A 14,387-nucleotide genomic window follows, 5' to 3' on the forward strand; every position below is an offset into this window, starting at 1 on the left:
TTTCATCTCAATTACTTCTTTAAAAAAAATAAGAAACTACATACATTCTTCAAATCCAGCTCCAGGATCTTCAATACAAATCAGTTTCCATGTTAAAAACTAGGCCCTCTTCAAAACTTTGTCATCCGAATATTTTTAGTTAGGAGCTTTTTTCAGGTGTCAAGAAAAGTGGACATAGGATATCATATACCCATAAGATAATCCAAGCCCCTAACCGGTAGGATCTGTGCAACAGATCTAAATAGTAAAGATACTTTTAAATGTTAGATTTTGTTACTGTTGGAGAATAACTTCAGACAAAATCCAACTCTGCCTTCCTACAAACATTCACAGCACAAAAATAGCAGTCTTGCAAACTGCAATGCCATCCCTCCTCTTTCCTAATCACTAGTTTCATGAAATCACATTTATCATAGTTTATTTATACACCAAATTATTCATCTACAACTCATATAAGAAAAAGGAAAAACATAAAAACCAGTAAATGAAAAGTTGCCACCATAGAGAAGTCCACTTATTTTAGAACCCAAAAAGTAGTGTGTTAGCCAAAAAGTATAGAAACCTTCAGCAGAGAGCATGGAATCAGTCTCTCTCATACACACATACCCACACAGATCATCAAAAGAAAGCACCAGCATTCAGCAACCAGACCCCAAAAACATCCCCATCCCACCACTGTCACAGTTCCCCACCCCCTAAAAACATTCCCCAATGCCATAACAGAAAGCACCCCACATTAAAAAAAAAAACCCAGAAATTAGTGGAAAAACTCACGTAGAAGCAAAACAAAAACCATGCACAGTGACGCTCACCACTGAATGCAAAAACCCTCAGTCCAAAAACTAAACACCTCCAACATCTCCTCCACTTCCACCACCCACCACCTAGCACGAGGATGACGCCATGACAAACTCCACGGCCCAACCGGACCAGCACCAGCCTCCGCAACCAGAACAGCCACCAAGACCCCCACAAGTTATCCGGAAACTTATCGTGGAAGTTGTGGAGGCCCGCGACCTCCTCCCGAAAGATGGCCAGGGCAGTTCAAGCCCATATGTCGTCGTGGATTTCGACGGCCAAAAGAAAAGAACTTCCACTGTCCACAAGAACCTCAACCCTTCTTGGAACGAGACCCTCGAGTTCGTCGTCTCTGATCCTTCCACCATGGAATACGAAGAGCTCGAGATTGAGGTTTACAACGACAAGAAGCTCAGCAGCGGGAATGCAAGAAAAAACCATTTCCTCGGCCGAGTTAAAATTTACGGCAGTCAGTTTTCTAAGAGAGGTGAAGAAGGGATAATTTATTTTGCACTTGAGAAAAAAAGTGTGTTCAGTTGGATTAGGGGTGAGTTGGGGCTGAAGATTTATTACTATGATGAGCTAGAGGCCCCGCCTGAGCCACCACCTCAGGAGGAGCCCCCGCCGCCGGCCCCGGCGCAGACGGCGGAGGAAGGCAACAAACCGCCGGGTGTCGCTGTGATTGAGGAATTGCCCCCGATGAGGATTTTGGAGGTTCCGCTACCGACGGAGATTGCTATGGAGGTGAAAGATCAGTTCCCGCCGGTTGTTACGATTGAGGAGTCTCCTCCACAGCCACCGCCGGCCAATGCGGCGCCGCCGGAGCATGTTAGGTATGTGGAGGTGCACGTTCCGCCGGTGATGGAGTGCCCGCCGGAGGTGAGGAGGATGCAGGCCGCGGCAGTCGGGAGATGTAGCGAGAGAGTTAAGGTCGTGAGGCGACCAGTGAACGGAGACTACTCGCCGAGAAGCATTCCCGGGACCGGAGATGCATCGGAAAGGATTCCAGCGTACGATCTTGTGGAGCCGATGCAGTATTTGTTCATTCGGATCGTGAAGGCCCGCAATCTGGCTCCGACTGAGAGCCCGTATTTAAAGATCCAGACCTCCAGTCACTCTGTCAAGTCTAGACTCGGGTCAACCCGACCCGGAGAGCCTCCATCCAACCCGGAATGGAACCAAGTGTTTGCTCTATGCCACAATAGAGCGGAGCATTCCCGTTCAACCCTCCAAATCTCCGTCTGGGACTCCTCGTCGGAAAGGTTCCTCGGTGGCGTTTGCTTCGACCTTTCCGACGTGCCTGTGCGTGACCCACCGGACAGCCCGCTCGCTCCCCAGTGGTACCACCTTGATGGCAGCGGCCCCGGCGGAGGAGGTGATGGCCAGGACAGTGTCCCTGGCGACATTCAGCTATCAGTTTGGATAGGAACTCAGGCCGACCATGCTTTCCCGGAAGCTTGGAGCTCCGACGCCCCTCCAAACCACGTGGCTCATACGCGCTCAAAAGTATACCAATCTCCTAAGCTATGGTACTTGAGAATTACAGTGATTCAAGCCCAAGACCTCCACATTGCTCCGAATTTGCCCCCGCTAACCGTCCCGGAAATTCGGATCAAAGCACAACTCGGGCTTCAGTCGGTTCGGACGCGGAGAGGGTCCATGAGCCACCATGCTCCCGCGTTTCACTGGAACGAGGACTTGATCTTTGTAGCCGGAGAGCCACTGGAAGACAACCTGATAATATTGGTAGAAGATCGGACGGGTAGAGATCCGGAAATTCTCGGGTACGTGAGGATTCCTCTAGTCTCGGTTGAGCAGCGGTTCGATGAGCGGCACGTGGCGGCGAAGTGGTTGGGGTTAGAGGGCGGACCAAATGGAGCCTACTGTGGGAGGGTACAATTGAGAATGTGCTTGGAGGGAGGGTATCACGTGCTAGATGAGGCGGCGCACGTGTGCAGCGACTTCAGGCCGACGGCGAAGCAGCTGTGGAAGCCGGCCATTGGGATTCTGGAGCTCGGGATTTTGGGCGCTCGCGGATTGCTGCCGATGAAATCCAAGGGCGGAGGGAAGGGGTCCACGGATGCTTATTGTGTTGCCAAGTATGGGAAGAAATGGGTCCGAACCCGGACCGTTACGGACAATTTTGATCCACGGTGGAATGAACAGTACACCTGGCAGGTCTATGATCCGTGCACCGTTCTAACCATCGGAGTATTTGACAACTGGCGGATGTTTGCTGACGCCGGAGAGGAGAAGCCGGATTATCGGATTGGGAAAGTTCGGATTCGGATATCCACGTTGGAGAGTAATAAGGTGTACACAAATTCGTACCCGTTAATGGTTTTGTTAAGAACCGGATTAAAGAAAATGGGTGAAATCGAGGTGGCGGTTCGATTTGCCTGTCCGTCATTGCTGCCGGATACTTGCGCGGCTTATGGGCAACCTTTGCTGCCGAGAATGCACTATCTCAGGCCATTGGCGATAGCTCAGCAGGAGGCATTACGAGCGGCGGCCACTAAATTGGTGGCGTCATGGTTGGGCCGATCGGAGCCACCGCTCGGGCCAGAGGTGGTTCGGTATATGTTGGATGCGGATTCACATACATGGAGCATAAGGAAAAGTAAGGCTAATTGGTTTCGGATAGTGGCCGTACTGGCTTGGGCGGTTGGGTTGGCTAAATGGTTGGATGATATCAAGAGATGGAGAAACCCGGTTACGACGGTTCTAGTCCACATATTGTACTTAGTGCTAGTGTGGTACCCGGATTTAATCGTGCCGACCGGGTTCTTATACGTGTTTCTTATCGGTGTATGGTATTATCGGTTTAGGCCGAAAGTACCGGCGGGCATGGATATCCGGCTTTCCCAAGCCGAGTCGGTCGACCCGGATGAGTTGGACGAGGAATTTGATACGATTCCGAGTTCAAGACCGGCCGAAATTATTAGAATGAGATATGACCGGTTGAGGTTGTTGGCAGCAAGGGTCCAAACAGTTTTGGGTGATTTTGCAACTCAGGGTGAAAGGGTCCAAGCATTGGTGAGTTGGAGGGACCCCAGGGCCACCAAAATTTTTATAGGAGTGTGCCTTACAATTGCAGTGGTACTCTACATTGTGCCACCAAAAATGGTAGCAGTAGCCCTTGGATTCTATTTTCTGCGGCATCCCATGTTCAGGGACCCAATGCCCCCAGCCAGCTTGAATTTCTTTAGGAGGCTTCCCAGTTTATCTGACAGGTTGCTGTAGTTTTGTAGATTTTTTTTTTTAAAAAAAAAAAGCAAAAAAAAAAAAGAGAGAGTACTATTTAGAAGATTAATAGAGAGAGTGGTCAATTTTTGGCGCCAGGAATTGTGGGACTGATGGAAGATTATTTGATGATTGGTGAGTGTGAAACTGTGTCTGTTTGGGCATGGGATCTGTTGAAAAGTTGATTGATTAATAACATGGGAAGAAGTGAAAAGTGAGGCAGGCAAGTGGGATTTGGAGCTTTTTGATGTTTGAATTCATTGACTAACTGTTGAAATAAGGAAAAAAAGGTAGGGGAAATATAGCCATAAAGGGTGGGGGGGAGTTTAGAAAAGAGGAGGCAGAGATTTGAAATGAAGGTTACTTGGGCTGTGATGATGTCCTGAAAAGCACTAACAAATTATTATTGTTGGTTTTGCATTTTAACATCATCAAATGTAAAACCATTCTAGTACTAGAACTTTTGCTGCAAAGTCAATAGTTTATTATTTATTTTTGAGAGTAAATTTTACCTAAAAAATTCAGTGTAACTTAATTAATTCAAATTTTTAATTTTTAGTTATCGAACGCAATTGAACATATTAATATCTGAATCCATTAAACTTAAGTGTTGAATGAAATTATAGGTATACCAATTTTGCAACGTGCAATGCCTTTTCACGAATCTATTGGTTAGAAACACTTTCATATCCAATTGCCCCTTCTCGTGCAACTCAATGGTTCTTGTCCATATTGACCCAAAAAAAAAAACAATTTTGGTTCTTGTGCGTAAAATTGGGAGGCATGTTTTATTATAGAGTAAATCTTATATGCACTGACTGACAGTGTATACACTGTCATGACTAGATGCATGACACGTGAGCTCTCATCTTATGTTTAAGCTATTTGTTTTGGTGGATGGCGAATGAAAGTTAACACTAATATGATTTACTGTAGAACATCGATCTTTAGTTAGGTAGTTGTTGATCAATATGATGATGCCTTTAATTGCAAATTTTGGTTTTTTTTTTTAAAAAAAAAGTTGAAAATTCGTGAGACCTGGAAAATGAATGGGAAGGATGGAGTAATAATCGTCTGGCTTGTGGCCTGGAAAGAAAGTGGCAGTTAGGAAGAAGCTAATTTTTCAAGGGTCACTCTAAAGATGACCAAAAATAAAGGGGAATGAAGACCACCAAAAGGCAGAATTAGGGGCTTTGAGTTTCTATTTAAACGTTGATAATAGCCTTTTAAGCTTTTTATCATACCACTGTGAAGTTCAAAAGATTACTAATCTCAGGTCTGTCAAATACTCAGTTTTTACTGCTTAATTGAATCTTGCTGCAGCAAAATTACTTGTTCAAATGTCAATGGCGTTGCTCTCAGGCTTCATAGCCCAAGAACAAAAAAAAGCAAAATCTACCATGTAATCTGTTTCCCAATAATGCTGAATCTTGTGCAATTCTTGTGTTTTGTTTTCTCATTTTTCATCAGACTCTCAAATGCAATTTCAGCATTTTCCCTTCAGTTATTTGGTCCCTGTAAATGCATGTTGAAATCTGAGCTGACAACCCTCCAAATATTGACAGATTCATAAGAGATAGTCAAGTATATGAAGATACAACACCTTGTCTGTGATTCTGCTTGTACAATCTTCAAATTTACTTAGAAATGGAGGGGAAATTTACTAGCCTCTTCCCTTTTTTTTTCTTTTTTTTTGGTTATTGTTTTTTCAGGCAAGAACAATACATTAAGGCATGGGAGGGACTGAAGATTCAGGCAAAAATGAGTGTGCAACCAAAACTGAGAAGGACAAGCATGAAAAGAAGGAGAAATCGAAACACAAGGATGAGGATGACAAAGGAGAAAAAAGTGAAGAGAAGGCAAAGGACAAGAAGAAAGACAAAGATAAGAAGAAGAAGGATCCTGAAGATAAGAAGGATCTGTCGAAATTAAAGCTTAAGCTTGAAAAGCTTGATGCCAAGATGCAGGCTTTAGCAATTAAAAGAGAAGAAATTGTCAAGCTTATCAGTGATGCTGAGAAAGCTGCAGCAAATCCAACTGCAGAAGCTGCCGCTCCACCTCCATCTGCTTGAACATTTCTGCGATAGTGCAAGAAATTTAAGATCAAGATCTGTAGAAATTGGCAGATCTTATCTGTTAGATGCCAGAAATTGTGCTGATATGTGTTATAGCATTAGGAAAACATTAAATTATTATTCTGAGACAAAGTTGAAAGTAGAAAGTAAGCTTGTGTATGTATCAAAAGTAGAATTTCCATACACAAACAGATGATGAAAATGCATCTAAATGTTATCCAGACTGGGATTGTAGATTATATATCTGAAAAATAAACCATGGCCTTGAGTGATGGAATTGAAAATAGAAGCAAACCTAGTTTTCACTCAGGGACCATTTAGTTGTGGCATGAATATGATATTGCACTGATATCCAGACTGCATAAATTCTGGATTTGCTAAAGTGGATGCCATAAGGCTAGGAGGCATACCTCCTTGATCCTTCCTCATGCCCATACTTCAAGATTGTTCACACCATTTTCACATTTATATGGTATTTTTGTTGTCCTGATTAATAATAATTCATGTTCATTTACTGGATGAAAAAAAAAAGAGAGAACCAGAAAATAAAAGTTATCAGACCACCTAAATCACCATTCCAATGTAAATATCTCTAGTACATATTGTGAGAAAGCTAAAAATCATCTTCATTGTTGAGGAAGCTGACAAAGAATGGTGGCTTTAAGTATACAAATCAGAAAATTAGTCAAGCTTGTAGCAGGACTCAAGAGAAACACTAGAGCGTGTCTGAAGCAGGTGAAAGTACTATTGTTTCTTCATGATTATCATGATGAATTTAATTACGACTGCAAACAGATATGATTCTTCCTAAAATGAGTTGCTTATTCTCTTCATATGTTTACAGAGGATGCCTAAGTCGTTGACCTAAAATACTAGGAAGCTTCCTCCAATAGATGTAAATCCAGCAGGAAGTTTCCCATTTTAACAGCTTCTTTCCAATTTTCTAACATAAATTCCTTCTGAGCAAACCGGTGAAACCCCAGCATGAAAATTTTGAAGCAGCAATGGGAAGGAAGCCTGGATTTTACTCGGATATCGGAAAAGGTGCCAGAGGTAATTTCAGTAATGCTTCAACTTTCCTTCAGCTTATTCTTCAAAACAAAATATAGCAGTGAGATACAAAATTCCGTTTACATGTTTTGTTCTCAATATACTGAAGCTATAAGTTCAAGATTTCAGGTATTGGTGCAGCAGATATTGCAAAATCTTTATAGTCCTCTAATTTGTTAAGAATTTTTAAAGCAAACATAGCAGAATTCTTTATACATGAATGTAGCAATAACCTGTCAAATGTTCCTCAGGACTTCTGCACGGGTACGTGCATCAGCCACCAATTCATTATCGGCTCGGATGGTTCAACTTGAGTTTTCATCTCCTCAGTGAGAGTATGTTGCTTTGATCTACAGTTTACGGAAGCTTTAGGCTATATTTCCTGTTCAATTTTATTTTTCCATTCCTGTGTAGCAGATGTTTTCATTGTGCTTCCTCGAGCCCATCAATAACATGTCCAAGAAAGTAATGGGCAACTTTTTATGTTGTCAACTGAAATTTTGGACAAAATCCAAACTTTTTTCACTTAAACCTTGTGCTTTTTTGTAAATTGCCCAGAAATCTCTTGGATCAAGGTGCATTTTGTTGATTGATTGTATCGTTTCCCATTTGTGTTTTGTACGAGGGATTGAACTGCTTGACTAACTCATCCTTTGATGAAATTGTGCAAAGATCCTTCTTTTGTCACAAGAAGGGGGTTTTGAGTACATTTCATCCAAATACACTGCGCAGGAAAGTGTTAAGATATCATAGTTTTGCAGCAGCTTGTTCATATGTCAGGATCTGCACTTAGAACTAGTTTCACCATTAAAATGGAGCTGGTTCTTCTCATCTACTTCCTGTCATGCATCGATCCACGCTTTCAAGAAGTTATATCTGCAACATGTATAATATAACTGCACCAGATATTTGGGGTTCTGTTTGCTTGATGTTTAAAGTGAATTATATCTCATTGTTTTGCAAGATTAACTTACTTTCAATCTCTGAATTTTCACAATCTCTGCAGTTGACAGAATCGTACGCGGGCTAAGTGCTGCTTTTCAAGTTGTCATGCCATACCAAAGGTCGAGCATGGTGAGAGTTCCAATTTTTGACCAAAACTTCTACTTTGCACGGCTTGAATTATGACACTCTGCATGACTGGATACTTCATTCCCAGAAATCAATTAACTAAAGTGGATTTTACCTTACAGGTTGAAGTTCAGTACTTGCATGATTTCGCTGGAATTACAATGGGAGCCAGTTTGACAAGGAGTCCGGTAGTAAATTTCTCAAGTGTACTTGGGACCAGCAGCTACAACATTGGAACTGCTATTTCGGTCGACACTCTGCTCGGACAACTCTCCCAGTGGGATGCTGGTTTAAGCCTCAATACTCGCTTCCTGAGTGCTGCAGTCACATTGTAATTGTTTCTTTTTCCCATGAGGAGAGTGTGACCTTGGGGGTACTAGACAAAGTTGTGAAACATATATCTCTGTCTTGATACAGGGAAAACTAAAAGATTCTCATAGAACATTCTACAAACCAAGAAACTGTCTTGCAGTCATACTGATTGCTTCAGACAATGAACTCAAGTAGATGTTGCAGAAAGCTGATAAAAATAAGCAAAATTCGTCTTATTTTGATATTCTTGTTCTGATGCTGCAGGACTGAGATGGGTAATGTTCTGAGCGCTTCCTGTTACTCGGAGCCCCTTAGAGGAACCGCGGTCGCAGCTGAGCTGACCCATAGATTTTGGCACGAGCAGACTGTTTTCAGATTTGGAGGGCAGCATTCTTTAACTGAATCTACGCGTTTTAAAGTTCAAGCAGGCACTGATGGAAACATTTCGGCCGCTGTTCGCCATACTTGTTTCTCAGCTGTGATCTTAACAATTGCAGGGGAATTAAACGTTAGGGCAATGAGGAGTTCTAAAATGGGCATATCTTGCTCTTTCCATCATGCATTGCTACGTCATTTTTCCTCCTCAATGGGAATTCCTTTCAGCATTGAGTTTGAGCAGTGATTGATTGAAATGATAGCATTCCTTTTCTTTTCTGATAGATGAGAAAGAAGGTTTGTGCTTGATGGACTTTTCCCTCATATTCAAGATGGAGGTGTACTTATTTTTTTCTAATCGAAGAGAAAGAAAGTTTGACTTATCCCTCATATTCATCACGCACTCAAACATCAAACAAGCAGAGGCATTCACTTAAAGAGAAAATGAACCTTTTACTCGTCAGCAAATTTTTGTTGTACTGACCAACAAGACCTACAAGAAAGAGCTGTACAAAGAGTGAGGCATAGTTTAAGGACCTGTCATTTCTGAGGGCGGCAGACTATGAGGCAAAATTTTCCTGCTGTTCATTGTTTTTATGGACATCTCATGTAGACCTGTTTTTATTCACCATAAGATTTGACAACCAACACATGCATAAACAGAGCCACAAAACGCGAGGAAACACAGCCATGAGGACAATCATCCCATAAAATTGCTAAAATTGAAGTCATCAAGCTTCACAAGCCACTGAGATGCTCTGAAAATTAAGAGTCTCCAGAGGTCAAACCTGAACAAAATCTAAAACTTGATATTAAACAGGTGGTGTAACTAGTTTTTGCTTCAAGATGAACTTGCAGAAGCCTGAAGTAGTCCATCACGAATCTGGGTTGCCACATCACGAACAGCACCAGGTCCATGGGGAATAAACACAGCAGACGACTTGGAGGCAGCGCCAATTTCTTTCATGGTATCGAAGTATTGAGTAACAAGAACCATGTCCATGACATCTTTGGCTGTTGTTCCAGGAACATTCACTGAGAAGCCGAGCACGCTGTCTCTCAAACCATCAACAATAGCCTGACGCTGGCGGGCAATACCCATACCCGAGAGGTATTTGGCCTCAGCCTCACCTTCAGCTCGCTTAATTTGTAGGATTTTCTCTGCCTCAGCCTTCTCATTAGCAGCCACCCTCAACCTAGCAGCTGCAAAGTGCATCATTGTTAACAGGAAATGGTTGTGCAAAAGAGACAAAAATGAATGTTACTATGGTGAAACAAACCAAATAAATGTGAATTCAAATTGAAAAGGTACGGATGAAAGAGTTGACAGAGCCAATTGATGGTTCAAATTTGCAAATAAATGAAATTTGCTACTTCCACATGCCAAGTTTGCAACATAGGACTTCGAATAACATCATAGATTCAAATGACTCAGAAAAAAAAACCGTAGAAATTAGCCAGAGGTTGCACTTAGATGAAAACACCCCAGAAATCACAATTAAAGTTCCTCTTTTCTGTATGCAGTAACTTGTTTCCACGTAATGCATCATAAACTACCATGCAGTTCGAGCAGGCTCTAATTCTAGGCAGATACCAGAAGGAACAGTGTGTACTATACCTGCATTGATTTCGTTCATTGCTCTCTTCACATGCTCATCTGGCTCAATGTCAACAATCAGTGTCTGAACAATTTCATATCCATAAGCAGACATAGCCTACAAGAAATTTTGCGTGAGAACAAGGCTCAACTGGGATGCTTTAATTGCCTTTGTTCATTACGATCATGAAAAACAATTTACCTTCTCAAGTTCTTCTTCAACAGCTTTGGCAATTTCATTCTTTTGCTCAAAAGCATCATCAAGATTGAGTTTGGGAACACTTGCTCTTATCACTAAATTAAGAGATAACACATACCTTTTTAGCAATGTAATATTATTATAGCTTATTTAACTTATCCAAACAAGAAGCAACATTGTCCTGGTACAAGTATAAATTTACCATCAAATACATAGGCCTGAATCTGGGTCCTAGTGTTGCTGAGCCTATAGAAAGCATCATTTGCCTTTTCCGCAATGGCACGGTACTGAATTGATGCGACGACATTGACAAAAACATTGTCCTAAAAACGAGCAATGGTGAAACCAGTACTTCAGTTGAATTACTTTAGGCATGAAAACTCTGACAGACATAATGGTAATTAAACTCATAGCATGTCCTGTAACACACATAGCAAAAGCATGATGCACAAGGTTCCTCAACATCCAAATTGCACTATTTAAAACAGTTTTAAAGCCCAAAGAATTGCAAAAAAAAAAAAAAGGCAATTCTGATGAACATCAGATCAAAGGGACAGACCTTAGTCTTTGTCTCACAGCGCACATCCAGTTGCTGGAGCCTCAGAGAGAGATGTCCGGCCACTTGACTCCCTAGAAACCAAGGCATACAATGGCATCCTGGCTCAAGCACATCCTGAAACTTACCAAAACGTTCCTTCATAGCAACAGTGGATTGGTCCACTTGCACACAGCAAAACAGGTTACCCATTTTCTCCAGAGAATCTGTTGTAATTCAGAAAATTTAGAAGCTTTAGCAAACTGAACTACATAAACTGGCAATTTAACCAGCAATTATGTCAATACAAGAACATACACGCCTCCTTAGTCCTTGCCTTCAAAAAAAAAATAAAAATAAAAATAAGGGCCTGCTAAAACAGAGGAATACTAATGAAATCCGTAAAACACATAAGACAACATCCTATTACAAGTATTAAAAGATTGAAAATTGCTTGCCCCCCAGAAACAGACAAATAGTTAATACATCCTCTCTCTTTTTACTATTTTTCCATATAATTGTGGAGTTACATCATCCCCTCTGAGTTCATCAGACAAAGCAACATCCCTTGATTTCTTAAAGTGTCAAAAGAGAAAAAGGGCAAATTTCTTGAAGTGGGGGTTAAAAGAACGGGAAGATGATAATTAATACCTCGAAACCTCAATAAAAATTTTCACAAGTTCTTACAATCTTAGACAAAGTTGACTATCACAAATCCTACCATCGCATGCAATACAACAAGGCTTCACAATTTTTTACTACTCCATATAGTATGATCATGAGATTCTTCGGGAAAGACCAAGTAAAATACCGGAAATTCACACTGAAATCCATGAAACACGTAAACCCACAAACAAAAGACAGGGAAATCTTCAAAATTCTCTTGAATTTAGCGACTTTTACGGTAATTTTGCTAATTTTTCCGGGGAACATATAAACACTAGTATCTGCAGATTAATCATCAGGGGAGTGAGTATGCCTAGAAATTCTCAAAAACAAAATTACAAGTTTTCATACTATACACAGCTCTAAATAGCGAAGTCCAAAACTTCAATTTGACATGCAAAACATAAATCTTCCCAAATTTTTACTGTACAGCATGATCCTGAAATTCAAGAAAAACCCACATAAAAAAGAGACAAAAATCCCAACTACGAGTATCTATTGGCATGAAAACCCACCAAGAATTCTTCCACGACAGGAGGGAAAAATGGAATCTTTAAAAAGTTCAGAAAATGGTAGAAGAATGTCAAGAACTGTCAGCCCACGATAAGCCGAAATTAAAGAAATTCATGCAGCACATCAGATTAAAAAAGATTCTAACGAAAACCCAGAAAAATTCGAGTAAAATTACAGAGAATTTCTCACTCTGACAGCAGGAAAGAAAATGGACAAGGAAATACACCTACTTACCAAACAAGAAAAAAAAAGGACGAAATAGCAGAAAGAAACAAGCCAACTAATAACATATTAATACCACCGCAAACTAGGCCGCTATTTATACTACCTCAATGGGGTGCTTCTGAGTTCTGACGTGGAATTTTAATTATCAAGATGTATAAAAATTTTGGAAGAGTGAGTAAGAATCAAGGTAAAAATGATAAAGCACGAGTTCAGCGTGACACCGGTGTACCTTGTTCTTTGAAAGTTGTACCTTTAATGTGGTGTCTGCTTGCAAGCAGGAGGGAATCATCGGATTTGATTTCTCCAATGGGTTTTCTCTCCGTATCGCATAATTGCTTATTTAGATGCATAATATAAATAATCCAAAGTAGAGGATAATTTATGTTTTTTTGCATTTGTAAATTTTCTCTAATTATATATTTTCTATAATTAACTTTAACTTTTTAAAAATCTCACACTCAAAAGACATCTTAACGAGCGGTGAACAGGCAGGCACAGACTCTATGATTAACTTAGTCTACTAAGTAATCAAAGTTATAAATAAATTGTACTATGATAGACCGGATTCATGTAAGCGTGCAAGGGATTATTATCCTGGGTATTTATTGGTTGAATTAATGTAGGGTTAGTATAACTCAAACAACTTGCATATTTTTTTCTTGGTAACGAATGTATAATTATTAGTTGAATTAAGGTAGGTTTAGTATATTTGTTTGGATTGCAGTTTTTCCAAAAAAAAAATTTTAAATTTTTCGTGATCACGTTTCTCAATTATCTTTTTACCTCACATACATTAAATCGAGTATATTTTTATATAAAAACTCGAAAAAAAAAATAGCACTCCAAACCAGACAACTTAGACGTTGTATTATGTGCTATAAAGGTTGTAAATCAGATGTGATTGGTGAATTTTTCTTGTTGGTAGCAGAAATATAATCTTATTTATTAGAGAGGTTTATTAATCAAAAGATTAATTGATGGGATACGCTAACTACAAGTCCATGCCACAAATATCTTCTCATTACGCATTTTCCATGCAACTTCGCGTAACGTTTGTGCATATCACTGGCGGATTTAAGGTGGGGGCACTGGGGCATGGGCCCCACTGTCCCCCTTAAATTCCTATGGTACTTATAGAATTTTGATATAATTTCAAGTATGATTCCAGAGTTTTCTTAGAAATGAAGTGAAAGAATTATGTGGTGCTCCTAGTGCCCTCCTTAAATTCTTATAGTATCTATAAAATTTTGATATAATTTCAAGTGTACCTCCAGAGTTTTCTTATAAAGGAATTGAAAGAATTACGTGGTTCTCTAAATTGATTTATGAACTAATATTTTAAAAGGATATGTGGGTTACAAAGTTCCATTTGAAGTAAGTTAAAAAAAGACTTTTCATTTCAACTTGTTGGAAATATTTTTTTTGCTTAAAAATCTAAAAAAAGAGTAGGTAAAAAATTTTAGTATTATTTTTGCCCCCGCTGAGAATTATTTCTGGCTCCGCCACTGGTGCATATCCACTGGTTTTTTTTTTTTTTTTTCCCGTTTTTGGCAAAAGTCAAAAAACCACATCCATTAGAATTCTTCTAAGAGGTGGGGCATCTTAGTTTTTTCTCAGCAAATTTTGGAATGAGATTAAATGGTACGAAAGTTTAAGGTGGGCCCATCATCTTTATTTTGGCATATAATAAAGAATTTGTCTAACCTCAGTGGATAAACATGAAGTTAA

General features: G+C 40.3%; 4 protein-coding genes across 5 annotated transcripts; 3 read left to right on the forward strand and 1 right to left on the reverse strand.

Annotated features, from left to right (window-relative positions):
* Nucleotides 1-86: 86 nt before the first annotated feature.
* Nucleotides 87-4,514, forward strand: LOC113742830 (protein QUIRKY-like). Its single transcript, XM_027270827.2, has one exon. It carries the CDS (start codon nucleotides 904-906, stop codon nucleotides 4,039-4,041), a length of 3,138 nt encoding a protein of 1,045 aa, XP_027126628.1. The 5' UTR covers nucleotides 87-903; the 3' UTR covers nucleotides 4,042-4,514.
* Nucleotides 4,515-5,132: 618 nt separating this feature from the next.
* LOC113741848 (uncharacterized) lies at nucleotides 5,133-6,223 on the forward strand. Its single transcript, XM_027269496.2, has 2 exons — nucleotides 5,133-5,317; nucleotides 5,754-6,223. The coding sequence occupies exon 2, from the start codon at nucleotides 5,775-5,777 to the stop codon at nucleotides 6,111-6,113; it is 339 nt and encodes a 112-aa protein (XP_027125297.1). The 5' UTR covers nucleotides 5,133-5,317; nucleotides 5,754-5,774; the 3' UTR covers nucleotides 6,114-6,223.
* Nucleotides 6,224-7,068: 845 nt separating this feature from the next.
* Nucleotides 7,069-9,314, forward strand: LOC113742675 (mitochondrial outer membrane protein porin of 36 kDa-like). Its single transcript, XM_027270572.2, has 5 exons — nucleotides 7,069-7,169; nucleotides 7,418-7,501; nucleotides 8,173-8,240; nucleotides 8,360-8,568; nucleotides 8,814-9,314. Exons 1-5 carry the CDS (start codon nucleotides 7,121-7,123, stop codon nucleotides 9,169-9,171), a joined length of 768 nt encoding a protein of 255 aa, XP_027126373.1. The 5' UTR covers nucleotides 7,069-7,120; the 3' UTR covers nucleotides 9,172-9,314.
* Nucleotides 9,315-9,615: 301 nt separating this feature from the next.
* Nucleotides 9,616-12,921, reverse strand: LOC113742674 (hypersensitive-induced reaction 1 protein-like). 2 transcript variants are annotated; one of them, XM_072048017.1, is made up of 6 exons: nucleotides 12,763-12,921; nucleotides 11,280-11,482; nucleotides 10,923-11,043; nucleotides 10,724-10,815; nucleotides 10,543-10,639; nucleotides 9,616-10,127 (listed from the first exon to the last, which is right to left on the reverse strand). In XM_072048017.1, exons 2-6 carry the CDS (start codon nucleotides 11,466-11,468, stop codon nucleotides 9,766-9,768), a joined length of 861 nt encoding a protein of 286 aa, XP_071904118.1. In that variant the 5' UTR covers nucleotides 11,469-11,482; nucleotides 12,763-12,921; the 3' UTR covers nucleotides 9,616-9,765. The 2 variants fall into 2 exon arrangements, with proteins under 2 accessions (XP_071904118.1, XP_027126372.1); XM_027270571.2 differs by having other exon boundaries at nucleotides 12,669-12,770.
* Between the last annotated feature and the right edge of the window lie 1,466 nt (nucleotides 12,922-14,387).

This window comes from Coffea arabica, chromosome 4e, assembly GCF_036785885.1.
Source record: "Coffea arabica cultivar ET-39 chromosome 4e, Coffea Arabica ET-39 HiFi, whole genome shotgun sequence".
Classification (NCBI taxonomy): Eukaryota; Viridiplantae; Streptophyta; class Magnoliopsida; order Gentianales; family Rubiaceae; genus Coffea; species Coffea arabica.

Bases quoted from the DNA above. Each gene is read 5' to 3' on its own strand.
- LOC113742830 (XM_027270827.2), top strand. From the start codon at position 904: ATGACAAACTCCACGGCCCAACCGGACCAGCACCAGCCTCCGCAACCA.
- LOC113742674 (XM_072048017.1), bottom strand. From the start codon at position 11,468: ATGGGTAACCTGTTTTGCTGTGTGCAAGTGGACCAATCCACTGTTGCT. The intron at 10,816-10,922 runs GTAAATTTATAC...CTCTTAATTTAG, and splicing joins TCAGGCCTATGTATTTGATG to TGATAAGAGCAAGTGTTCCC. The intron at 10,640-10,723 runs GTAAATTGTTTT...AATTTCTTGTAG, and splicing joins TTGAAGAAGAACTTGAGAAG to GCTATGTCTGCTTATGGATA.
- LOC113742675 (XM_027270572.2), top strand. From the start codon at position 7,121: ATGGGAAGGAAGCCTGGATTTTACTCGGATATCGGAAAAGGTGCCAGA. The intron at 7,170-7,417 runs GTAATTTCAGTA...AATGTTCCTCAG, and splicing joins TATCGGAAAAGGTGCCAGAG to GACTTCTGCACGGGTACGTG. The intron at 8,569-8,813 runs GTAATTGTTTCT...CTGATGCTGCAG, and splicing joins CTGAGTGCTGCAGTCACATT to GACTGAGATGGGTAATGTTC.
- LOC113741848 (XM_027269496.2), top strand. From the start codon at position 5,775: ATGGGAGGGACTGAAGATTCAGGCAAAAATGAGTGTGCAACCAAAACT.